The sequence below is a fragment of the Brassica napus genome, chromosome C2 (assembly GCF_020379485.1).
Source record: "Brassica napus cultivar Da-Ae chromosome C2, Da-Ae, whole genome shotgun sequence".
In the NCBI taxonomy this organism is placed as follows: domain Eukaryota; kingdom Viridiplantae; phylum Streptophyta; class Magnoliopsida; order Brassicales; family Brassicaceae; genus Brassica; species Brassica napus.
This window is the reverse complement of record NC_063445.1, coordinates 55,364,292-55,389,687: the sequence shown is the minus strand read 5'-3', so window position 1 is coordinate 55,389,687 and position 25,396 is coordinate 55,364,292. Positions and strand designations below refer to the sequence as shown.

Here is a 25,396-nt window from a genome sequence, read left to right as displayed (position 1 = left end):
TTTTTTTATTCCGCAACTTTTTTTTATTGGAAAAATACTGGCGTAATCGCGTTTAGGACTCGATTACGCAATTCCGCAAGGTTACTAGCCTTTGTAATAACTTGAAGAGACTACAAAGCCATATAAATGTCTTTTATTCACTGAAATTTATTTTAATCTTTAAATTTAATTATTTATCTTATTCATTAATTAATAAAATAATATGAGAAGCTTAATTTGGAGAGACTTGCCGGTAAAGATGCTCTTATATTAGGGATCTAGTCAAAAAAGATAGCTGAATTTCATCAACCATCATGGAGACTTTTGTCACCGATATTTTTCATTTATTTTTCACCTTCAATAAAAAGTTCATTCTATCACATATACAATAGTTAACATTTACCTAATTACCTACAATACTTTTTTGGTCAACACCTAAAATAAGAAGAAAAAACATTTACTAAAACATCTTCTCTGTTTGCTTAGACATCCAAAAGAATAGGTCATACATGTTCAATATGTACCTAATGTAGTTTCATTCATATCATTTAATGATATAAGCTTAAGCTTTTGATGCTGTTATATCTATATATTATTATAAAGAAGGGTTCTTTCACTCCTTTTTGCGTCACATGTGCGTTCACGTCAGAAAATTGTTGCACGAGAGGACGACACGTGTCCAGCCGGGTGTTGGGATTGGTCGCGTGTTGTATGATTGGGCTCTGAAGTTTGAAAATTTTTGCGGCCCGATGGAATAGATGTTGTCTCTAACCCTAAACGGGTTAAGCTAGGCCTGGGCGTTCGGGTACCCGTTGGCGTTCAAGTCAGGTTTTTCGGATTTCGGTTCTGTTTGATAACACCTCCTAGGTCTCATTCTAGTAAATTTGCAAGTACGGGTCGGGTTCGGATATAACACATCGGGTTCGGGTCGGTTTTGTATCACATCATAAAACCCATAAAGTAACCATATATCATTCGGATTCGGGTTATATCGGATCGGTTCGGATATACCCGAAATAAAATCTAAAATTTAAAAGCAAAACATAAGAAATATATACTTCTTTATATATAATTAAGTATTTAAAGTAGCTATTTAAACTTTAAATACTTATTGTTAGATACCATATCAAAATAAATATGAAATTGAATATTTGAAGTATATATTCATGTTTTATATAATTACATTGTATATTAGTTTGGACATTTGGACCGGTTTCTTCGGATATCTTTTTAGATTTTTTGGTTTTTTCGGTTTTTCGGGTTACCCGTTCGGGTTTGGTTAATAACACTTCGGGTTCGGATATGTTTTGTACCACCTTACAAGATCCATTCGGGTATTTTTTACTTTTCAGACGGGTACAGATCGGGTTTTTCGGTTCGGTTCAGATTTCAGACTATGGATTTTATGCCCAGGCCTAGGTGAAGCAATGAAACAAGGTTCGTCTTCGTTTCTTTTCTTCATGTGAGGGCGAGACGGTGACGATTGTGTTTCTTCTCACGACTTGAAACGGTCTGATTATGGCTTCTTCTTTAATCCCATTGATTCGCTCCCCACGATGTGTATTCAAAGCGTTGTGTAGATCTGAGAAGTGGTGTGGGTTTAGTATAAATATATGTGAGATTCTTCTCGAAGTCATCTTCTCTTGGTATCTATTATATCTCATACTAATTCCAGTAGCATTCCAAATTTCTTTCTCGATATAATGGTTGATTCCTATGTTTTACTTGCAGATTAGAAATCCGGCCGTCGCTCTTCCACCGTCGACGTGTGGCTGCTCATACCACCCTAATTTGTACATGGCTATGTGTCCCTACTCCCTACTCCCTAGCCCTCCCACTTTCAACAACTTTTATGAGGTTTGTTCCCAGTGTGTCTGAGTGTAGACTGGTTTTATATAAGTACGACATAAATTCAGACTCCTTAGGGTGTTTTGTGATTTCTTCTCCAATCAATTCCAATCTCACTTCGTTTTACAAGATTTTTTTCATTGTTGTTTCGGGTGGGTCTAACGGTGATGGTGAAGCTGAGATAGTCGCAACGATTTCCGACATTGATGCTGGTACTGTTTATGCTTTTCATGTTAACAATTGTTCTCTTGATGCTTTTGGCACTTGGTGTCTTTGGATCTACTTTTATGACGCACGTCGTTGTGAACAAATTAGGATGAGAGTTTCAGAAGAAGAGCATTGTTGTTGCTATTTACTTTGACCAAGATGACGAGGTAAATAATAGTCTTTAAAGGGTCTTTTGCTTTCTGCTCTTTTTTTACGCTCACTCATAATCTTCCTTTAATATGTTTCAGTATATTGTTAGCTAATATAATAACATCTAATATTATAGATTAGACACTATCACAAAACTTTCCCAAAAGATTGTAAATTTTCATTATTTTCTGTTTTTGTGTCATGGGTCGCAAGGAAACTTTCAAAAGGTAAAGAAAGACACTTTCCTGTATGAGAGTGATTTTGTGTTCGTGATTGTTCTTACACTAATTCGCTTATGGGTTATGTTTTGTAGATTGAGTGATTGTTGAAGTTATGTCTACGAATGGACTCTAATGAGTATGAGTGTCTGGAGAAAAAATTCGTGGATGGTTGGTGATGAAAAAGCCAAACCTGAAGTAAAAGATAGGACTAGAAGCACAGGCATATGAGAGACGGAGACGAGGATGGTCGATGTTCTGAGCCGTCGAGGTTGCACCAACGTTCATTATCTAGAGACAGAGAGAGGGATATGCATAGAGATATTCAGGAGCACAGAGACGTGAGAGTTATAGGGCTCGCTAAAAGGGTGGAGATGAGAAGATATAAACGGAAAGAGAAAGTGGCTCTTATTTTTGATGCACTGCAGAAGCAGGTGAAAAACTAAGAAAGATAAACAGGTGAACAACTTATCCTCTTCCTCCATTTCTTTCCTGCCCCCTTTTTTTTTGTAACACCACTTATATTAAAAGCTCAAAGAGCATGAGAGTTTACGACTGAATCAAAAGATCCCGGAAACATACTCGACGGTAGAAAGAAGCTAGAAAACAATGCAAAACAACTAAAGATAGAACCATCGAAGGGCGAGTCATGCTCAGCGAAATGAAGAAACCCAAAAGGAAGCTTCACTTTTGATCCCATGGCTATTGTTCGAAAGAACAATTGATAGTCGAAAACGACGTTGATACACCTATAGGAAGAAGTTGGAATGTTGATTGGCAAGAACTTTAGGTGAGAAGCTCTAGAACCGTAGGAACCATTGAAAGTTTGAAGTCCTATCTGACTTGATATGACGATGGGTCTACGTGCAACAACTCCGGTTTGAAGGTCGCATAGCTGACTCTGTGAAGAACCGTCGATGCTTGAGACGGCGTAATGTGATGGAGGCGCAGCAGTGATGTAGTTAGTAAATCTGGCGAGTCCACACTCTTGCACAATAGTTCCAGCGACGAGGAGATCGGGAAGGCCACAAATCCGACTTTGTGAAGAACCGTCGATGCTTGAGACGGCATAGTGTGATAGAGACGCAACGGTGAGAAAGACGTAAACAAATCTGGCGAAACAACACTCTTTCACAATAGATCCGGCGGTCACTAGGAGACAGAGATTTAACCGAAGTAGCTTAGCTCCATAGAAATCTTGGTGAGATGGGGCTGCCTTGATGTTGGGTGTATAGTAGAGGCGATGCCGAGATGAAATGATGCTCTTGACCATTATCCATAAGGGGACGCAGACTGAGATCCAACTGAGCAAAAAAACTCCAATATTACCGTATCGGAATAGAAAGCTCTCGTTGAGACCTGAGCTAAACCGCAAGTCCATTACAACACAATGAAAGTTCAAATCAAGAGATATGTCGGGTTTACGCACAGAAACGCGGCGAGTAGTGACTAGCACGAGAGGGAATGGAGGAGAGGCGGAGGGTGAGAGACGAGGTAGGGGAGGTAGGCGCAAAGGGAGAGTCAATACCGTGGTGTTAAAACCGCTATGTGAACGGCGTCTCCAGATTATGGTAAGCTTCATAACTTCAACCACGGCGACTACTAGGAGATGAGGCGTGAGAGGTTGTGGTAAAGCGGATGGGTAAGAGTCGGAGGAGGAGCGGAACAGATCCTCGACGGGACGAGGTTCAGATCCGGAGCTTCCAAGTCGGACAGGGGAAGCTTGGCGGCGAGAGACAGCGGACGGTGAACGGATTGAGAACTCTATCGACGAGGACAGACACCTCGAGAGGCTGAACGCGTCGGGAGACAATCTTTGGAGGTTGAAGCAAGGCGTCCGTGACATAAACGGTCGAGAAGAAACGGGACTATCCATGGACAGATCCGGTTTCAACGAGTTGCAGAGTGAAAGTCTGAAGGAGGGTAGACAGTGGCGAAGTCGGCAAGTGACCAGCGGAAGAACGAGCTCTGCAACAGAGGCTTCTTCGACGGATCTCTCTCTCGTCGACGAGTTAACACCAACAAGACCCGAAGAGAAACTGTAGACGGAACCAAAAACAGAGGAGCTTGACGACGTTGAGAAGAGGGGGCGGAGGAGGCGACGCCGACGGCCTCTCACACCGTCGACGTCGGAGATTGGACGAGATGCGGCTGTCTCGATTACTGCGCTTGGGAGTGTTTAGCTAGGGCGAACTATTTGGTTTTATTTTAACAAAACCCTGAAATGCAGAGATTCCACTTTATTAGTTAAGATTGTTAAGCTGCTACATAGGCTTGATTGGGTCATCAAGTGTTTGTTTCTATTCTAAGAATAAAATGTTTATCACCTGTTTGATTAATTGCTTCCGAATCAAATGAATTGACTTCTGGTTTATTATTGTATTTATATGGTTTTCGGGATTATAAGGGTGAGCTTTGAAAAAAGCAAACTCTCTATTCAATAAGCTTAAAACTTCATGAACCAAACGGCAGCAACAAAGATTTTGTTCTTCAATTATTTGGCCTGGACAATGCAAAATTGGTTTTAGAGAGTTTCCTACTGGGCTTGAGATAAACGTTACTTAAATCTTTTTTTTTGAACAAAAAAACGTTACTTAAATCTTAATATAACATTGCTCTGTAAAGCAAAATTAGTTAACGTAGTGCGCAAGTCTAACTAATCATTTTCTTAATACTGAAAATATATATTATAGTTACTAAAAAAGGTTAATGCAAACTCTGAGAAAAAATATTGGTAACTTAGTATTATTTTATGATATTTTGGAGGATTCATTTTATCAAAGAAAAGCTATATTTGTTTATAGGCATCCTATATATTCATCCGATATATATATATATATATATATTTGTTCATTACCTGTTTTTAGTTTGAGAAGTGATATATAATTACTGCAAAATACAATCAACTACTCTATTTAATCAAGTAAATTATTTTATTGGGAATTTTGTTTTCTTGGATAAAACATCCATTTCTTAATTACATCTTTATTAATAATAAAATAAGTACTATTATAAGCTTGGGTATTTTCTGCTGCCACCTCAACTAACGAGAAAAAGAAAATATGACACATCAGTGTAAATTTTTAACATTTGAACTATCATACTATTAACAGTACATCAAATACTCCATAATAATCTTCATAGTTAACAATACTCCATTAAATAGTTATGGTTTTCTATATTTTTTTTATTAGTTTAACCTAGATTTTGGTGGTAAAAAAAAAGAAAACAATTACGGAATTCTTTTTTCAAATTTTTGTTAATGTGAATTTTAAGAAACATAAAAAAAACATAAAAATACTTTTTTCTCCAATATAATAATTCATAAATATATAATCTAACATGTTATTTATAAATATTAGAAAGCAACAATTCATATCATATTTTATGCTACTTGCTTAATTTTTAAAGAAAAAAATAATAAATTGGCTTTTCTTATTCTGATTGTAAGAATTATAAAATATTAAAAGAAATATATTAAAAATCTATTAAATACAAGAAAAGTAAATATTCTGAACAGAGTAAAATAGATATATTTGTTTTAATATAGTAACAAATATAATTTCTAAAAGAAAAATAAATAGTAAAATATGTAATAAAAATAGTGAAAATTATAATTTAAAATAAACTATAAATTTTATCAAAATTTAAAATATATATATATATATATATTTTTCATTTGTTTACCAGCTCAAACCTATTATTTATCTATCTATCTATATATAAAGTTGTGTTCTCTCCAAGTTATTAAGTAAATTAAGGGGAGCCTTCCACGTGTCCTCTTCGTTTTGTTTATTTTTGTTTCGATTTTATATGGGCCATTATGATTAAATTAGTTGGACTTGGCCTTCAGTTATTTTATTTGTTAAAAATTAAAGCCCAACCCAAATGAAAGGAAAGAAAGTAAGGTTCGTTCATCGTCTTCTTCAATCTGACTTCGGTATCCAGGGTTCATCTTCAAACGAATCTATCACCATTAATGGAGTTTCAGGAGGTTGTGTGAGGCGAATTTTCATGCGGAATAATTGGGTCGAGCTTCGTTTGTGTCGGTTCGTTTTGAGATTCTTCTCCTCCATTACGTTACGGGATTCATCGCCATTAAGAACTATCTTTACTTCTTCAATCCACAACCAGCACGATTAATCATTTAATGCTTCGTATTTCTCTTCCAGGCGGTGTATATCCACCTATAAAAGGTTGTCTCCGATAAAAGCAAAGAGTCGGGTGGGGATTCTACCATTACAGCTTTGAGGTAATTGTGTAAGTCTCGAGTATTTTTTTTTTCCATCTATGTGCTTCCATGTTGCTGTTAGAAGCTACGGTTTGAACACTGCCAGCTTTAATTTTGTAGTGCGCCTTTCTTGATGATATCATCCAAAGAGTTTCTTTGTTACACTTTGATTCTTATGTTTTGAATTGAAATATGAAATGTATTAGAAACTACAATTAACAAACAATTGTAAATATTATAATATAACAAATAATTAAAGTAATAAAAATAAAATAAAACATTAAAAATCCTCAAAAAAAAAAAAATAAACCTACACTTTACGTCCCACAATTTTTTTTCTTCTGAAAAATCGATTTTTTAATATATGAAAACTGAATATTTCCAAATATTTTATTTTCATATTTTTCGGAACTGAATATTCTTATCCGTAGAATACAGTAAATCTTTAGAACTCGGTTTCTACAGGTTTTTAGATTTATAGTAATGTGTAGATTTCGATTTCTACAGGTTTTAGATTTAAAGTAAATCTCTAGAACTCATTTTCTACAAGTTTTTAGATTTATAGTAATGTGTAGATTTCGATTTCTACAGGTTTTAAATTTATAGTAATCTGTAGATTCTGATTTCTACAGATTTTAGAGCGATAGGTTAAGCGCAGAATGTGTATTCTAAATATTTTTAAAGTACTATTATTTACGTAGATCACATATTTTAAACATAGTAGATTTAATGAAAAAGTAGATTTCATTTTCTACTTCGTAGAATGCCAATTCTACTTTATGTAGAACATAATTTGAAATTATGATTTAAATATTTTTGGAACTGAAAAAAATACCACTAAGTTCATATGAGTATGTCATCAGTAGTTACAATTTTTCCAATTTTGTTTAGTTTGCAAAACTATTTATTTGATTTATTTTCGAAAATACTAAATGGCATTAGAAGCAAAAGTGGTACAAAATAGGAATTAGTCTAATAGGACATATTTATCATTTTTTTTGCCTAAAAAACAATTTTCCCAAAACAAAAATCTTCAACGATGGAAAATATTACTAGAAGTTAAAAGTATTTTTGATGCACCTCCAGTTGAGTTTATTATTAGAAAATATGTTTAGTTTGTAATAGACCTAAGTAACTTTCAGATCTGGTAACAAAAATTGAACATAAACATGACAATGTTAATCGTCATATAAACTCATACGCAAATATTAACCAAATATAGTTTAGCAAAAAAAACCTATTCGATATGATGTCCAAAAAAACAAATATGAAACATAAAGTAAATTAGAAAATATAGTTCATATCAGAAAAGCTTGGAAATGACAAAATTTTATTCAATAACCAACATGGTTCAACAACCATTGAACCTGAATCGATATACAACTCATTAAGTCTTAAGATATCAGTATGTTCTAGTAAACAAAACTCTCTTCAATCTCTCAACCACTTACTACACATTTTCAGCTAAGCTTCTAATCTCAGTATCCTCCACATCTGCAACCTCAACGCTACAAGCCATCGAGTCAAATGTTAAATCAAGAAAGTACAACAACGACACAAGAACGCAACAAGTAATGAACATCGGGATGGGACCAAAGATCCATAGGAACAAAGGCGATGAGAAGTAGAACGCTCTTAGTCCTAACGACCAGAAGTAGCTCCCACGGTTAACTGTTGCAGCCACATAGTCTTGGTTTATCATAAGACTATGACCACCCGAAGAAACAGCCATGAGCTGTTTAAAAGGGACATTGATGAGGATGCTTGCATGGCTGTAATAACGGATTGATTGGACGTTTAGAAGAAACGCGACTAAGAAGCAAACAAGGATTGCGAAAAACTTGATGGAGAAAGCTTGGTCGCTTTTGTCTCCAAACACAAACCATACCGATCGTTCTCCTGTACCGCTAGTCATTAGTACCGCGATTAGTGAACACAGCATTATTGCGGTTGATGCTAATAGTGTTGACGCCATTATGTTGTTCCTTAGCGTTTGAACCGCTAGAACACCATTTTTAGATGCGTCCTGCTCTCATTTGTTGTAAGGGTATATATTAGTTGTAAATAAATTGTACAAGGAATCTGAAAACCAAAACGAGGAATATTATTGGTGGAGAACATAAACTGTTTTTCTTTTTTATATTTTTTGAAAAGTAAGAACATTAGCATCTGTGTTTTATTCCTCAAGAAATGCAAAGCATATTTTCAGTGCCTTAGTAACTTTCAAACTTGGGGACTCATTTATTAAGAAAATCTTCAGAATCTGATTTTTTTTTAAATCTAATTATTATGTTCAAATATGAAAAGAGAAATCTCTCGAAATAACAACATGCATGATGATTATTATATAGTATGTCTAATATGCACAGATTCTCAACATCTCATCCCCCAATACAGAAGGAACTGAAACCATTGGCAAGATTTTATTTTCCAGGAAAATCTTTACACATGCATACACTTATATGTCAATGATCATATGTTATTCAGATTACATTTATATTTATATTATTTATGTGTAAGCAGTAAACACTATATGTAACTTTCACCCAAAAAAAAGTTATACTATATGAGAAGATAAACGTACATCCACACGGGTTGGTAGATATTCACGGGATTCTCAGTTATACCCAACCCTCAGACTATAACCAATGAGCTTAATCAAAAAATATATTTTTTTAAGATTTTTTTTTTTCATTTTCCAGAAAATTGATCATCGACTCATGCAGATAAACATGGATGGATCCAAATCTATGACAAAATAAATCATCTACTCTTTTTTACTTAAAAATAAGCAATGGTCTACTTATATACGAGAAGAAAGCAAACAAAAGTATGATAATAAGAAAAGGAAAAGACCTCCATCATGGCTTGGACCCAGAGGCGGCGATTGAAGGCGTTGAGGCCAACGACAGTGGAAGATGGGCGATGAATGATACGGTGGAGAAGCCACAGATGATAGCATATCATCAAACCCATCCCTAATGGTACCAATATGTAATCCAAATACTCACGCTTCATTCTTTCAGATAGATGAGACTGATCCAAGTCGCACAAGAAAAAATGATTATAAAAAAATAAATGAAACCGAAGAGATCGAGAGAATCAAAGCTGAGCACGGGTCTTTCGTGGACCCTTTGGTATCTCTCTACTTAGTTATGTGTTTCCCGGATACTCAGCCAGACAGCCACTCTATCTCCTTTTATAGATTTAAACCTTTATATACAAACATGTGTATTAGTGTATACCTCCACTTGTAAACGACGAACCCTAGATGGTTAAGTTTGAACCGGGTTTTGCCATTTGGCTGACATTCCCCATTTGAATCCCAAATATGCATTTATTACCAAAAATATACATTTAAAATTATTTTAATTATTACTCCTTCCGTTTCATAAAATTACATATTCTTGAGAAAATTTTTGTTTCAAAAGATCTTTTTTTTTGCATTTTCAATGCATGTTTTATTAATTAATTACAAATTTCAAAAAACTTAATTACACTTATTTAATTTTTTTGACTTAAAATTATGAAAAAAAATAATCACAAAAATGTAAATTTAATATTTTTTATTAAAATGTGTGAAAAATCTAAAATATATAACATTTTGAAACAGAACGAGTATAATACAAGTATCAACTAACTGAATTCAGATTCTTTACCGAAAAGGTTGATTTTATATTCAACATTTCCCCTCTGGTTAGCTAGTTCTTATATTGAATCTGAAAACGCTAAGAAAATAGAAAATAATATGTTGAAATGCAAAAAACTGTCGCCAAAAACACACATTTAAAATTATCTAAATTAACCAAATACGCGTATCAACTAACTTAATATCTATTCTTAAACAAAGAAAAAATAATAGGAATTAGGAAACCTTTACCACAATATGGTCCAAATTAATTAATATACCATTGTGATTTGTGAAAATCCTTTAAACTTTTTATAAAATCCTTTAAACTTTTATGTTGACCATTTTAAATCAACTGAGTTAATAAGAAAAAGCATGCGAAAAGGATTATTTTCCAACAACTAGCTATCACTCCAAAGATTTTTCTTTCCACCATATCAACACAAAAGCATGCAAAAAGTTTTCTTTAATTTTTTTTTAAAAAGTCTAAAAGCATGCATAAGAAATCTTATATTTATGACACAATGAAAGTACTGACCAAAATATTTTTAGTTAGAAACTTCGTTCGCAAAATGCCAAAAACGGTAATTAATATCGCTTTTAATTTAAATGACGCTTTTTAACGAATTGGAAAACTTTTCAGGACATCAACGGCCCACTAAAAGCCCACTATGACGTCTCTCTTTACTTCACACAGCTGATTTGGCAAATTGGCACCAGTATATTTCTCGATGTTGACATTTTCTGTTCTTATTATAATTAGTACAAGAAAAACTCAGTTACAAAATTCCTAAATATTTTGATAATGGGAGTGATCAAAGTTTCTCACGGCATTCAAATATTATAGGACTTTGAAAATTTCACAAGCATCATGCTTGGCATGGACCAGTGTGGTCCTAGCTAATCTTTAATGCACGCAGTGTAGCCGTAACTCGTTAACACTTACGATAGTTAGGCTAGGAAATAAATTCTTATAACCTGCAGCATTATCATTTATTGGTTTTTACTTTTTACTAAGAAACCAGCTTTATAATTGCTTTTGATTAATTTATATTTGACAGATTACTAAACCAATGCAATTATGTATTTTCAACTGTGCTTGACTATCTTGTGTCTACTGAAACCTTATTCAATAGTAAAATAAACAAAAGCATCTCAAAAGTTGTCATTGTTTTGACTTCTGAATCACAACACAAAATAGGTTTTAATTAACTTTTAACTAAAGCTGTAACATCATTTTTATATGCAGTCTTGACTATATATAAGTATATAACCGTGAAATTTTTAAAGGAAAGTGTACATGTTTTGTTTATATTGTGGTACCACTTGATACAGAGTAGAGCCGTTGATTTGTCCTTGCATGTTCTTTCCACAACAACAACTACCACCACGTTCTATGTGGAGGCTTGAGAGCTAAGAAAAGATTAAGTTCAGCATTTAATTAGAGCGAGTGACATGTTACCTTTACCATTACTAAAAGCCTTTGGTTGACATTTTTGTTTCAAAGAATTTAATCACTCTGTTATTTATTTTTTTTTTTTTTTTGAATTTTTAAGGAATTCAGGGTTTCCCCAGAGGCTTTCTAGGTCCAAGGGACTAATCCCCCCCTGGCGCTAACGAGCTCCATGTAATAATGCCCCAGTGGCCTGAGAGAATTGTTTGCAGCGTGAGGCTTCGAACCCGGGCGTATTGGCACCATGGGCACCTCAACCACGAAATTCTAACCAGTCGCCCAACTCAGTCGGGTTTATTTTCAACTATATATTATGTTGATCTATCTCGAACTAAGCATCCGTACCTCTCTTCACATGGGTTTATCTCCGATCAGCTTAACACGTGGTCATATTCATAAACTGCAAACATGAGCGTATGGTACATTGATTATCTACACCTATTTCCGAAAACTCAAAACAAGATTCACAATATTTTACAATTTAAAATAAAGCTTAAGGTAGGTGCAAGTGCACGGCTCTTTAGGATTTGTTCTACATGAAAGACTAAATTGCCACACTACAAAATACAGAGAATGACCTGATCTTATAATCTAAGACAAATTTCAAAAACTCTTTTTTTTTTCGTTTAATTCCAAAAACTTCTTTTGGAACTTCTTTTTCAAAATATAAAAATATTCCTTGATTATAATAAAAAGTATCTATAGAAAACAAGAGTTAACTCCCAGGAGTAAACACAGTTTCTCCACAAAGTTATACTCTGCTTTTGTGATATATAATAAGCATATGGACAATTTGTAAATGATGAACCGTTGACATAAGTGGCCCAAGAAGTTGTTAAGTGAATAAAGATGTGAAGGAGCAAAGAAGACGGGTGAAGTTAGGTAAGGCAAAGTCATCGCCCTCTCTCACACTATCTTCACGCTCTTCTTACCATTCCTCCTTTTCTTTCGTTTTCCTTCTTTTTTTTTTTTTTCTTTCTATGATTTTAATAAATAATTTTTGGCAAAATCTATAACATATTGTTTTATCGATATGTTACTATCATAACTCAGTAATATGATAACATCCAAATACAAAAATAATCACGTATGGGTTCGCCTCCCACTGTGGTCGTTTTTAAAGCTGTCAAAAAAAAAAAAAAATCACGCGGACACGTGACCTGATCTCTTCCTCTTTCGAGATACGACAAACCAAAAACGAAATAAATAGAGGAATTATTTAATGTTAAATCAATTAAACAATAATAAAACGAGGGAAAAACGAGGTGGTGGGCCCCGCTAATTAACGGAGTTAAGAATAATATCCGTTAGAAAACAGCGTGAGACTCGAATCTATAAATGTATTCCCATCTCTGCTTCATCTTGTTCCCTCACTTTGATCTTCTTCCTCCTCGCTTTGCTCTCGAGTCAAAATTAAGGTTTCGTTGACGCTTTTTCTCTCTCTCTCCAGGTAACGTCTCTCTCTCTCTCTATCTCAGATACCTTCTCTGTGTAATTAATTGCTTCCGAAAATTTGAATTCCCTGGAGAAATTTCTTAATCCTTCCGTCGGATCTGGTACCTAGCGATACGTTGTAGCTTCCCACTCTGCTCCGAATCGTTTCAAATTCGGATGTTGATTCGCTTGAAACATTGAGAATTTTTCGTGTGAGATCTTGAAAGAGGCTGTGAAATAGAGGAATTGATTAGCTAAATGTGGACACGTGTCTCCGATTGGATTGTAATATTCGGCGTATTGGTGCCTTCATAGGCGGCAAATCGGATTTAAATGAAACAATTTCTTTCTCTCGAAAAATCTTTTTTAAAAAGTCGGTCTAGGTTTAGACTCTAGTCTAATCAATAATTCCCTAGAAGACGTCTAATTTAAGGTCTAGCGATTTCTTGCTAGACCTTAATTAGACGACGGCTCCGGTCTTTTTCAACATAATCATTGCGCAGTAAATAACAAAGCTCGAGAAAAATTGTTTTATTTATATCCGATTTGCCGCCTATGCAGGCCCCGTCCCGCGCCGACTACTCCTAACATTACAATCCATTAGTTCTAAAACGTCGGTTTAGGCAGTTTCTTGGCGGCAATCAGTTATAAATGAAATAATTCTTTTTTCTTAAAATTAGTCTAAACAGACCTATTCGGATGCTAATCTTAAATAAAACAGTTAATTGCACATTTGTGCACGGTATTGATGGTTTCTTCGGCTTTTCGTGGGATTCTGCAGAGTATAAAAGGTTGTGTGGAGCTTTCGAATCACTCAAAGAAGATGGAGGTATTTGGAAAATCCCCCATGGTTAGCTCCGCCAATGTTATTTACTTGTCCGCGATTCTAGGCCGCGACTGCGACGCGTCTCACAAATGCGACTGGAAATGCGAGAACGAGAACGTTTTCGGGAACATGTACCGCTGCAAACTAACTGGACTGACGCACGTCTGCGACAACAACTGTAACCAGAGGATCCTCTACGATAACCACACCTCCCTGTGCAGAGCGAGCGGGCGGGTTTTCCCTCTCTCGCCTGCTGAGGAGCAGGCGGTGAGAGGTGTTAGGAGGAAGCTTGACAACAGTGAGAGCCTTCCTCCTACTGAGGGGTGTTCGTTTAAGCGTCGTCGTCGCGATGTGTCTCAGTTCAAAGCTTCTCCTTTCGAGAGGTCTTTCACTGCTGTGAGTCCTATCTGCAGCCCTGCTGGAGACGGGATGGACTTGAGTTAGATCCATCAATCATCTCCCTGAGAGGATCTTTAATAAGACGTAGAATAACTTCCTTTTTTTTTATCTATTTTCTTTTGAAAAACTATGGATAAGAGACGTATGTGCTGTTATTGCTCTAGCAGGGGAGGTCTAGGCATCTTCCCTGCCTGAAACAGAGCTTTATCTTAATTATTCTGTGAACTTTAATGTAGTACTTATGTAGGAGAGACTTTTATAATTTACTTGCTTCTACTTATTCTTGGTGATGATGTTTGATGTCTCTTCTTGTGGACATTTAGTTTTTCTTTTCCTTGTTTAATATTTGTTTAGGCAGGCTTTTATTCAAGCTGTGTATCTTTGTTTTGGCTAGCGTCTTACCATTATGAAGGGCCTAACACACCATTGGTGATGTCTGTAAGTGTGGTGTTACATGATTTTTCCATGTTGCTAGCCAATGCAGCATAGGTTCTTCAGGATAAAGGATAATATCTGGTTTCTGATTTCTAACAGTTTCTTTGTTGTACTAACCAACTTCCATTTTCCTTGATTGATTTGTGTTTGGGATCCTGAATGTGTGTTTATGTTTGTGCAGGTTCGCAATTCAGGAGAGTTTAATTGTTGTTTCTTTTATGTCCATTGATTTGTTTTATATGTCTTTAATTTTTTCTTTAGTAGGAGTAAGTCTGACTGTTTAAAGTATAAATTTTTGCTTTGCAGGTCCTCATGTGGTTTTGCTCAGTAGGCAGCAGCACGCTTGGTTTCATTCAGTGGCAACATAAGCTGATGCTTCCTAACGATTAGAGAAAGGAAGACAGTGAGCAGATACAGTTACCCTGCGAGGATGTGATTGGCCAACTGCGTTCAAAATGATCACATAGTCGTGGTAATTATGTGATATGACATTTATGGAATTGTTACGCTTTTTTCTTTCATTTACTTGCGAGTTCTGCTGCTGTACGGGTGCCTGCTTTGTTCTTAATTTCATGTTTGTTATCTTCTGTTATGTTACGGATGGGTTCTGATATTTGTGCTCATGGAATCTGTGCTCTTATGCTACAGGTACAAATCTCTTTAGAATGTAGAGTTTCTCATGAAGTTCATGGAATCTGGGCTCTTATGTTACTCCCACCTAAATGGCTAAAGTAGGTAATCACAGACTCATAATGATGATCTAAATTAAGTAGAAATGAGAAAACCATGTGTTAGTTATCATATAGAAGTAGAACTGCAGCAACTTTAGGATGGAACAGTAGAAGTGAAGATGGGACATGTTTTGCTTCAATTTTTTCCTTCTTTTCTTTTTTGATGTGGAATTTAATGCAATGTTTATTCATTTTTAAAGCTTACAGAAAGGTAAAGACGTAGGCATTCGATGGTTTGATCCAAGAGCCTAGATTTTCTGGAATCGTGGAAGATTCTGTTCCAAAGAAGTTGGCAAAGTATCAAATGTTGAGTCTACCTCTACGATAACATACGGTATGTGAATATTTCTCCCTATTAGCTTATGAATTATGATGATTAACAACTACTCTGTATTTAACTTTTCATCTTTTTTAGAGATCGGATTCATATGTGCTTTTATTCTTGAGATTTTAAAATTCTTGAATTTTAGTAAAAGAATAAAAAATTGAGGATACAAATTTTTTTTGATAGATTTTCTTTTATCATTTAATATTGATTGCTAGTATTTGTTCAATAAGATTAGATATTGGTTACTTTTTGAATTAAGCTGTTTTATTTATTTTGGTTGGTGTGGCCGTGTAGATTCTCTTGCATCTTTTAGTAGAGGTTTCATTACTTCTATTATATTTCTCTAGAATAATATAATGTAACACTGATGAAAAAGATGTTGGACAAGTAAGGCAAAGAATTGCCTTGTCGGAGAGGCCAATGTCCTAAGAGTAATGCTAAACCTTAATCCATTGCCTTGCGGCTTGAAGCTTGAAGCTTTCTTAAGCAACCTCACCGCTTCAACATTTGATTTGATTTGGTATATACTATAAACCCTGGTTCAATGAACCTCCTAGCAAAATCCATATCAAAGGAATCTTAAACCTTAATTTAATAATGGGAAGATCACTGGTTCCCATGGCTGTTCTTGTTTATATCTCTCTGCTGTTCTCTGTTTCTTATTCCTCCACGTTCGTCATCACGAATAACTGTCCCTTTACAATCTGGCCCGGCACTCTTGCAGGCTCTGGCACCCCGCCACTACCCACCACTGGCTTCAAACTTGATGTGGGACAGTCCGTTAGCATTCCCTCGGCTCAAGGCTGGTCAGGTCGAATATGGGCCCGAACCGGCTGCAACTTCGACGCCAACGGTACAGGAAAATGCACCACCGGCGACTGCGGCGGGAAGCTGGAGTGTGCCGGCAGTGGCGCAGCCCCTCCGACTTCCCTTTTCGAGATTACTCTCGGTCGCAGTCCCGGTGACAAAGATTTCTACGATGTTAGTCTCGTTGATGGGTATAACCTCCCCATAGTTGCTTTCCCGAGAGGCGGTGGATTGGTTGGAGCTTGTAATGCCACGGGATGCGTTGCTGATATCAACGTTAGCTGTCCGAAGGAGCTTCAGGTGATGGGAGAGGAAGAGGAAGAGAGAGGAGGGGTTGTTGCTTGTAAGAGCGCTTGTGAGGCCTTTGGATTGGACCAGTACTGTTGCAGCGGTCAGTTTGCTAATCCAACCACGTGCAGGCCGTCTTCTTACTCTACCGTCTTTAAGAGAGCTTGTCCTAGGGCTTATAGCTATGCCTTTGATGATGGGACTAGTACTTTCACTTGTCAAGCTTCTGAATATGTCATTATCTTTTGCCCTGGCAGGTATATAATCTTGTTCCCTTCAGTTTACAGTTTGTTTACAATGCTCAGTTTCTGATTAGATGACTTGAATTACTTCTTGTTCCAGGGTAACGAGACCAAGCAGCCAAAACTCTGATCCCCCTAGCCCGCCTCAGAATCCATACGGCCAACAACCTATGGCTCCACCAACACTGAATCCATACGGCCAACATCCTATGGCTCCACCGAGTCAGAATCCTTATGGTCAACCAATGGCTCCACCAACTCAGGATCCTTTTGGTCAACCTATGGCTCCTCCAACCCAGAATCCATACGGTCAACCTATGGCTCCTCCAACTCAAAATCAGTACGGTCAACCTGTTGCTCCTGTGACTCAGAACCTGCCTGGACCAAGTCAGAATCCAAACGGGGAATCAACGACTCCCCCACCTCATGATCAGTTCATGATGCCTCCTCCCGTTGTAAACCAAGATCCAGACGACCGGTTTGTAAATCCGCCAATAGTGGATGAGAGTCAAAGAGCTGAAACTGGGAAGGTTGGTAAGACTCATTCCTCGTCTGACATGCTTCGACCTTACCCTGTCTTGTTGCTTATTGGACTCAGTCTAATTGCTTTGAGGCAATCATGCACAACATGAAACGTCATTGTTCTATCTTTTTAATGAGAATCGATACATAACTGTGTGAAAGGAAGCAAACAGATTATGTTTCCTGTCTTCCTAGAGATTCTCAACTCTATTCGTCAAAGTCCTTAGATTACCTTGAATTGTTTGAATTGGGTTCACAATTATACATGTAAAACTACTTTATTCCATGTATGTATATGTTGTCGTCTCAACTAAATAATGAAAATAACAAAAAAAAAAAAGACAAATCAAAATCATCATTTCTTGGGCTAATGTCTTTTAAGTGAGCCCAAATTGAAGCTATTACGATTGTTTCTGCTTCATAGACTGTGGTGTTAGCTGAGGTCATTCATATTAGCTTCAATTTGACAAGGAAACGTATGATCCATAGGAAATAGTCTCTTTGTGTCTTAGGCAGAATCTTTGTTTGGTGTTTGCTAAACTATTAGTTTCTTGTATGGTGGTACTAACAGCATGATTATTGGAGGGTTCTTAGGGTGAAGTTCTTAACGGAATATAAGAACCCGTTTCTTAACTTTTAACTAAAAAAAGCTAATAACTGGTTCTTAAATAAGAGTTTTAAAAGTCGGTTCTTAACTTTTTTATTTAAAAGTTAAGAGACAGATTTTTATATTCCGCTAAGAACCCCACTCTAAGAACCCCTAATAATCATGTTCTAATATTAATATTATTTTATATTTTCTGTTATTATTGCTTGGTGTTGCTAGAAATAAAATTTTAACTACATTTGTCTTTTTACAAGCTATATGATTGATTCGGTTAAGAATTTAACATGTTAGCTTTTTTCTTTACCGAAAACCACTCAACATGACTATGCCTTTGTAAAATTACGCAACATGCCATTTTTGGAATTAAAGAAAGAATATATTTCCCCTGTTCTTTCTAATTCATGTAGTAATATCATTTTAGTATTATGATTACTTTGCAAATATTAGTTCAATTATACATTCTTATAAAAAATGATAAGATTATTGCACAAAATAAAACATACATAAGTAATTTGTCCATGTTGAATCTTTTGTTAGTTAGTCATATAGTTTAGAGAAATGAATCTCCTTTTGCAATTTTTTCACATCTCCTTGTGCTTAATTAATAACTATGCTAACCGAAATATCTTCCATAGGATAATAAGCAAAAGTCACCGAAATAAAACATATGAAACGTCATCGTCGGTGGCTCGTGGGTGGTTGGTTTATTGTGTATTTAAAGAAAAAGAAAAACAAAGAAAGAAAACGATATACTCCCTGAGTTTCCCAAAATAATATCTTTTAAAGTGCTCACACTAATTAAGAATTCAATAAATATTTATAATTTAATTTTTCTTTTATTTTATTATACACTTTCCAATAACTTTTCACCAATGAAATTTAATCAATTCAAATATTTTCATTTAATGTTTTTTAAAAGTATAAAAAAGTGTCAAATCTATCTTTGTGGAACAAGTAAAAAATCTAAAACATCTTACTTTTGAGAACGGAGAGAGTAGTGTTTTTCTACTTTAATAATGAAATCATTTACTTTTCTGAATTGTTTACGATTGTCTATAACTATAAATCACGTTCTCTTTATAACTTTTTTTTTTTGTAAGATGTAGTATTAAAATAGACAATGTTTTCAAGAAAAGACCGATTGCGTTTTGAGTTGTGGGAACCATGATCATCCTAAATTTCCTTTAAAGACCGACTGCGTTTCACCGTACGAAATTGTGGCTGTATAGAAAAATGGTTGTTTAAACATCTAAATATTGATATAAAAACATTACTCATACATACTCATGAAAATGACCTATGCTATATATCATATATCAGATCTTTTTATTTTCCCACTAAGTATATCCTTCTCTTTAGGGATCAACTTTCCGGACAATTACAAAATGAACGTTTTTGTTAGGTGTTTATAAGCTATATATCATAACACGATCTTTTGTTAATCAATAACAAAATGACACATTTTAGTTTGTTAATTTCTTTCGAAGTCCAAATTTTAATTTAAGAATAGTTTGAGGTTTTATCGTAGTTATATTTCCAAGCTATACAAATCGAAATATCTTTTGCATTAATTCTCGAACACTTTCATAGCCTTTCTCGAACATGTTAGGAAAAAACAGAAAACAAAAAAAAACTATACAGATTGGCATTGATATGAGCCAATATTGTGAATTCAGATACATCCAATAATCTAAGGATCTATCCTTACACACATATCATATATATCTAGGGCGAGGCCAAGTCGGAGGAGGAGGAAGAAGAGGAGGAAGAGACACGAGAGAGTTCGTTCACGAGGAAAATGATGCGAGAATGGTAATCACGAGCCTCGTCCAACGATTCGGCTTCAAGCTCGGCGAGCTGAGAGCAGAGACGCTCCTCAGCTTCCTCCGCCACTTGCGTCCGCCGCCACAACTGCAACATCTCTTTCTTCATTTGCTCCACCACTTTTTCCATCTCCCCGTTCTTCCTTCGTAGCTCCTCCACCTCCGAAGCCGTCACAAGGTTTCCTCCTTTACCCATTTTCTTTTCAAAGTTTCTTTAACTGTTTTTTTTTTGTTTGGCGTTGGCTTTGTGTTCTTGTTTCTTGGTTCTTGAATGCTCTCCTATTTTATAGGCATTACGGTGACTGGGCTCTCTGGGATGCGTATATGTCTAGGTTCAATGTATCTCTTGTTCTGGTGAGTTATTTTCCTCCTCTAGAACATTTTCTTTTTATTTACTGATACTCGTTGAATCCCACAATATACTTTTACCAAAACTTGAATGGTGCAACAAAAATATTCTAGAGGTTTGAAATGTTTTTTTTGGGTAAAAAGAGGTTTGAAATGCTGTTGGGGATTTGAAAATCTTACGTAAATTTCTGAGACATACAATATTTTACGATGCTATTTTGAAATACTATTAAATGATTTCTTTTTACTTTCAAAAATATCCATATATGTACATGCATGTAAAAAGAAGGAGGATTCTGACTCATACGGCCATACCATAAAATGCTTTTTCCTCTTTTTCTTATGCATTACCTTGTTTTGGTCTTTGTATTAATTGTTAGTTTGTTTACCATACCGAATCTTTAAAAACACATTTGAAGATATTTTCTTGGCGAAAACGTTGACACTTGATCAAGAAGTGCATTTAAAAACCTTCAATTCAGCCCCACTTGTTTTAAAGCAAATTAACAAACCCTTCGTTATTTTATATATTGAATACGTGGGTCCACATTTTTATTTATTTTACGTGTGTTTGTGTGAATCATTGCAGAGACTTTAAGCTGCCTTGTTTAGTTCTAATTTGTTCAAATCTCTCTTAAATGACATGTTTGGTTGTGTTGCCTGTAAGAATGAACCGGGTCCGGGACCTAGTCAACCCCGCTTCACCGTCTGTCCTCTCGGGATCGCCTTCGGGATAATCCTCGGCCCCTAGGATTATTCTCCGGTTGATTTGCTCTCGGTTAATTGCTCTTGTCTCAGGTTCCGGGTTCAAGGTAAAGCATGAAACCGCTGGAATCGATTAGTTTGCTAGAGAATAAGTTAGCTAAGCTTTAATCTCGCTCTCGGGTATCTTTGACCTAGTCATTGCAAGTCTTTTTTATCTTTTTTGGGGTTTGTCCAGGGCCGGCTGGGGAGGGGGCAAGCGGTGTGACCGTCCCGGGCCTAAACCCTTGTCTTCCGTATATTAATAGTTAAGGGGTCCAATTTTTTAAAAAAATTTATATTTTATATAAAAAATTATAAATATAATAAATAAAATTGAAAAGGGTCCAAAAATATTTGATATGCATATAGTTTTATTTTCATCACAAAATATACAAAATATTACTGATTAAATTTTAAAAATATGTTAAACATTATCTGAATATAAATCTTAGAGAGTAAAAAAAAAAAATTTGCTCTAAAACCCATAACAATGTTAAGTCGGGCTTGTCTTGACCCATGCTTTCATTAGCTACCCTTAGATGCAACAGGCTTTGAAGATTCAATTCCTTTCTCTCTCATTGTATCATTATCTTTATAATGAAAATTCACATGCTTATAAAAAAAAAAAAAAAGAATGAAAAAAGTTACACTGTTTCTCTTTCTTGTATCCGTCAAAATGAATGTGGAAGTCATTTTTTCAACCTTTATCATTTCCACTAATATATTTCGCAAAACGAATGGCTCCAGCGCAAAGCCTTTGTCGACGGAATCATGTTCCCACTTCTTTCTCTCAGTTGAACACCTTCTTACCAAAGTCAATGGCCGTCACGTCAAGATTATACAACTATTTACTTCCTCATCTTCTCTGGTTTAAGTTACCCCCCGATTTTCTTAATTATTCTTAGTAAAAAAATTATTAACTATATCTTGACTGGTGGTATGTGCATGGAAAATGTTATTAAAAGAGGGTTACTAACTGTTGAAATGTTTAGTTGGAATATGCTCTATTGATGCTGTTCAGTGCTCACTATCTTCTTTATAATTAATTAATTTATTATCATTATCACCATCAAAATATCTCAATTAGATTATAAAACGTCCCCAACTCACGCCAGAAACTTTGGTACGTGATCACCAATTCACCATCACTACATTTGAAAACAGAAAATAACTTCTAAGTTATAATTTTGCAAGCTCAAAGGTTAACAAAATCAAAAGGCATTTTAAAGAGGAAGACTAATATATCACCGACTCTCTGAAGACAATACTATCTCACCAAACCAGACGAGGTGCGAGTTTAAAGGGATATGGACATTTGCCTTAGGGCCTTGTTAAAGTAAATAAAGTTTATGATAACGAAAATGTGTTTGTTCATCTCCAAATCATATATTTAGTTGGTTTGACCTCCATAAACTTTTTTTTGTAAAACACCATCATGGCGTTGTAGTCCTTATTTGTGAATTATATTATATTTCAAGGAATCAAACACAAGATGGACATACGACGAGAGGGAACTTGCGGCAAACATCGAGACCAATTGCTTCAGCTAGATCAGGCTTATTATCTCCCATTGTTCCTACCTCGACTCTCCAGTCAAACCGTTTCACTAGGTTAGCCAATGTGACTTCGACCAAGGCTAATGCAAACCTGATTCCAGGACATCTCCTTCTCCCTGAACCAAATGGAATATATTTGAAATTTTGTCCTTGAAAATCTACAAGCAAATCTAAATGTCTCTCTGGCCTAAACTCTTCTGCGTCTGGTCCCCAAGCTGCATTGTCTCGTTGGATTGCCCATGCATTGATTAGCACCTGTTGTTCCAAATAGAATGTTCCGGTAGCTACGTCATAATCTTTGTCATGTAAGATTTAATATTATAAGATTTAAAGACTTACTTGCGTTCCGGTAGCTATGTCAATCTTTTTTAATTATTTTGTTAAAAGACTTAGCTACTATATATGTCATAGTCTTCGTTATGTAAGATTTTATATTATAAGATTTGAAGACTTACTTGTGTTCCGGCAGCTATGTCATATCCATGCAATTGGACATCTTCACTCAATAGTCGTGGAATTGTTGGAACTGGGGGGTGTAGTCGAAGAACCTCCTTGATCACAAGATTCAAATATTTCATCTTCTCAACTTCTTTCTCCGTTACATATCCATTATGCGCGGAAACAGAACGAATCTCATCTTTGAGTTTTTTCATACATTCATGATGTCTCATAAGCTCTGTCATTGTCCATTCTAATAGTGTGAAAGTTGTCACTGATGCTCCAAACAACATATCCTTAACACAAACCAAGAAAACTAAAAATTAGATACATCTGATCCGTACTGAAGAATCACACATCAAAAACTTAAAATAAGACTTAAATAATATATAAGGAATTTTGCTCAAGCTAAATAAAACCATGATAAATCCGGATTTAACAGTTCTTTATAGTGATATTTGATTTACATATTTTGGATACCCATCTTTCTAGAAAACTATGTTAAAAAAAGTAACCAAAGACTTTGCCTTACCAATAGAATGAGTTTTAGGTCGCTTCTGTCTAGCTCAATTGGTTTTGTCTTATCTCTTTGAAGTGATAACAATATATATAGAAAATCTGACCCATCTTCATCTGCATCTTCATGTTCTTGGACCAGTTTCTCCAAGAAAACATCAAACTCGTTATACACTTCCTCTACTTTCTTATCCAAACCTCGGATTCTGTCGATCCACGACAAAACTGGTATGAAATCGCCGAGAGGGAAAGCACCCATGAGCTCCATGAATCTTCTCACAATGTCCTGTGAAATATAACAACCTCTCTCGCTTCCATATTTTCTTCCTAAGACAATTCTTCTTATCACATCATTTGTAAGAGTCGTGAAGAGTTCGCTTAGATTTATAGGTGAAGACAAAGAACTCGCTTTCTCAAGCTTTTCCATCATCGTATTGATCTCCTCTGCTCTTATATTCTCGAAGGATTGAATCGTTTTGATGGTAAGGAGATTCATAACGCAGATACTCTGTATGCATCACAAACATTTGAAGATAAATTAGCTACATGTTGATATATACCGGTCCATTTATAAATATATAGTTGGATACTTCAAAATAATTGCTTATATAAGGTTGGATGATGCATGTTGTGCGTGGAAATATTGTAAACAAATAAGGTTGTATTGTAGTCTTGGACTCTTGCTCATCTAAAATTGAATTTTAAAATAATTTTTGATATTTGAGAATGAATACTGATTTTTTAAATGTCTATAAATATAACCAAAAGAACAAATCTTCTAATCTCTCGCACAAACATAATGTTTGTTAAACCGTTGTTTATATATAAATTGGTCTTTAAGGTGTTTTTTCTAATTTCTGAAACAATACATAAGGGACCATGTGTTCAGTAATGAATATTAGTCATGGGATAAATATATTTAGACAAATAGAAGAGCACACAACACAAACTTATAACGAGTATAAAAACAAAAAGTAAAAATTACCTTAGCCTGTCTCCAATATTCTCCATAGGGGGAAAAGGCTATTTCTCTCCCATTGAGAAGTTTATTGACCGTTTTGGTTCTTGGACGATTAGAAAACTTTATATCGTGTGTTTTCATCACGTCGTGGGCTACTTCAGCCGACGAAACTACGAGGACAGGGACGCAACCGAAGTGAAGGAGCATGAGCGGTCCATAGCGAAGGCTCAGGGAATGGAGAGAGCGGTGAGGGTGGAGGCTGAGCTGGTGGAGGTTTCCGATCACCGGAAGTCGCCACGGAGATGGTGGCAGCTTAACTTTTGTAGTCGTGATTCGCGTGAGGAGTGGTTTTAGGAAGAGTAAGGCTAAGAAGGTGGCTACGCAAAGAGAGATTAATATAATTTCCATTTCAATATTAGTGAGAAAGTTGTCTAAGTATATAATGTGAATAAGACATCTGATCTCCCTTTGTACTCTCTCTATATATAGTAATAATGAAGGATCACACGCTTTAGATGGCAAATATAGTGATGATGTAATACTGGAATGGTAATGGACATCATTAATTTTTATAATATAAACAAAATGTACGTTGCATTGTGATATGAGATCAAAATTGACAAAGTGAGAGCATGTGACCAAAAAATACTAACGTGAGTAATATAATATACATGAAG

At 35.5% G+C, this 25,396-nt stretch overlaps 5 protein-coding genes and 1 long non-coding RNA gene across 7 annotated transcripts; 3 read left to right on the top strand and 3 right to left on the bottom strand.

Annotated features, from left to right (window-relative positions):
* The first annotated feature begins 994 nt into the window (after positions 1-994).
* LOC106382612 lies at positions 995-8,197 on the top strand. Of its 2 annotated transcripts, XR_007319817.1 has the most exons (7): positions 1,039-1,625; positions 1,711-2,039; positions 2,143-2,201; positions 2,498-2,861; positions 6,351-6,451; positions 6,575-6,654; positions 8,098-8,197. It is a non-coding gene; the product is annotated as an uncharacterized LOC106382612 (long non-coding RNA). The 2 variants fall into 2 exon arrangements; XR_007319816.1 differs by having other exon boundaries at positions 995-1,625; positions 6,351-6,654.
* BNAC02G41130D lies at positions 7,944-9,971 on the bottom strand. The gene is made up of 2 exons (XM_013819876.3): positions 9,490-9,971; positions 7,944-8,659 (listed from the first exon to the last, which is right to left on the bottom strand). The coding sequence occupies exons 1-2, from the start codon at positions 9,649-9,651 to the stop codon at positions 8,084-8,086; spliced, it is 738 nt and encodes a 245-aa protein (XP_013675330.2). The 5' UTR covers positions 9,652-9,971; the 3' UTR covers positions 7,944-8,083.
* Positions 9,972-12,948: 2,977 nt separating this feature from the next.
* Positions 12,949-14,653, top strand: BNAC02G41120D. The gene is made up of 2 exons (XM_013822644.3): positions 12,949-13,164; positions 13,930-14,653. The coding sequence occupies exon 2, from the start codon at positions 13,972-13,974 to the stop codon at positions 14,416-14,418; it is 447 nt and encodes a 148-aa protein (XP_013678098.1). The 5' UTR covers positions 12,949-13,164; positions 13,930-13,971; the 3' UTR covers positions 14,419-14,653.
* Positions 14,654-16,402: 1,749 nt separating this feature from the next.
* LOC106382613 (pathogenesis-related thaumatin-like protein 3.5) lies at positions 16,403-18,036 on the top strand. The gene is made up of 2 exons (XM_013822643.3): positions 16,403-17,219; positions 17,305-18,036. The coding sequence occupies exons 1-2, from the start codon at positions 16,465-16,467 to the stop codon at positions 17,834-17,836; spliced, it is 1,287 nt and encodes a 428-aa protein (XP_013678097.2). The 5' UTR covers positions 16,403-16,464; the 3' UTR covers positions 17,837-18,036.
* Positions 18,037-19,877: 1,841 nt separating this feature from the next.
* LOC106380057 (protein RESPONSE TO LOW SULFUR 2-like) lies at positions 19,878-20,428 on the bottom strand. Its single transcript, XM_013819877.3, has one exon. It carries the CDS (start codon positions 20,350-20,352, stop codon positions 20,059-20,061), a length of 294 nt encoding a protein of 97 aa, XP_013675331.1. The 5' UTR covers positions 20,353-20,428; the 3' UTR covers positions 19,878-20,058.
* A 2,176-nt stretch (positions 20,429-22,604) lies between these two features.
* Positions 22,605-25,372, bottom strand: LOC106380060 (cytochrome P450 71A14). The gene is made up of 4 exons (XM_013819879.3): positions 24,744-25,372; positions 23,775-24,266; positions 23,260-23,538; positions 22,605-23,059 (listed from the first exon to the last, which is right to left on the bottom strand). The coding sequence occupies exons 1-4, from the start codon at positions 25,125-25,127 to the stop codon at positions 22,730-22,732; spliced, it is 1,485 nt and encodes a 494-aa protein (XP_013675333.2). The 5' UTR covers positions 25,128-25,372; the 3' UTR covers positions 22,605-22,729.
* Between the last annotated feature and the right edge of the window lie 24 nt (positions 25,373-25,396).

Coding starts and splice junctions, on each gene's coding strand:
- BNAC02G41120D (XM_013822644.3), top strand. CDS start 13,972: ATGGAGGTATTTGGAAAATCCCCCATGGTTAGCTCCGCCAATGTTATT.
- LOC106382613 (XM_013822643.3), top strand. CDS start 16,465: ATGGGAAGATCACTGGTTCCCATGGCTGTTCTTGTTTATATCTCTCTG. Junction 17,220..17,304: donor ATTATCTTTTGCCCTGGCAG/GTATATAATCTT, acceptor TTCTTGTTCCAG/GGTAACGAGACCAAGCAGCC.
- LOC106380060 (XM_013819879.3), bottom strand. CDS start 25,127: ATGGAAATTATATTAATCTCTCTTTGCGTAGCCACCTTCTTAGCCTTA. Junction 24,267..24,743: donor AATATTGGAGACAGGCTAAG/GTAATTTTTACT, acceptor TGATGCATACAG/AGTATCTGCGTTATGAATCT. Junction 23,060..23,259: donor ACATAGCTGCCGGAACACAA/GTAAGTCTTCAA, acceptor TTGGAACAACAG/GTGCTAATCAATGCATGGGC.
- BNAC02G41130D (XM_013819876.3), bottom strand. CDS start 9,651: ATGAAGCGTGAGTATTTGGATTACATATTGGTACCATTAGGGATGGGT. Junction 8,660..9,489: donor GGGTCCAAGCCATGATGGAG/GTCTTTTCCTTT, acceptor AAATGAGAGCAG/GACGCATCTAAAAATGGTGT.
- LOC106380057 (XM_013819877.3), bottom strand. CDS start 20,352: ATGGGTAAAGGAGGAAACCTTGTGACGGCTTCGGAGGTGGAGGAGCTA.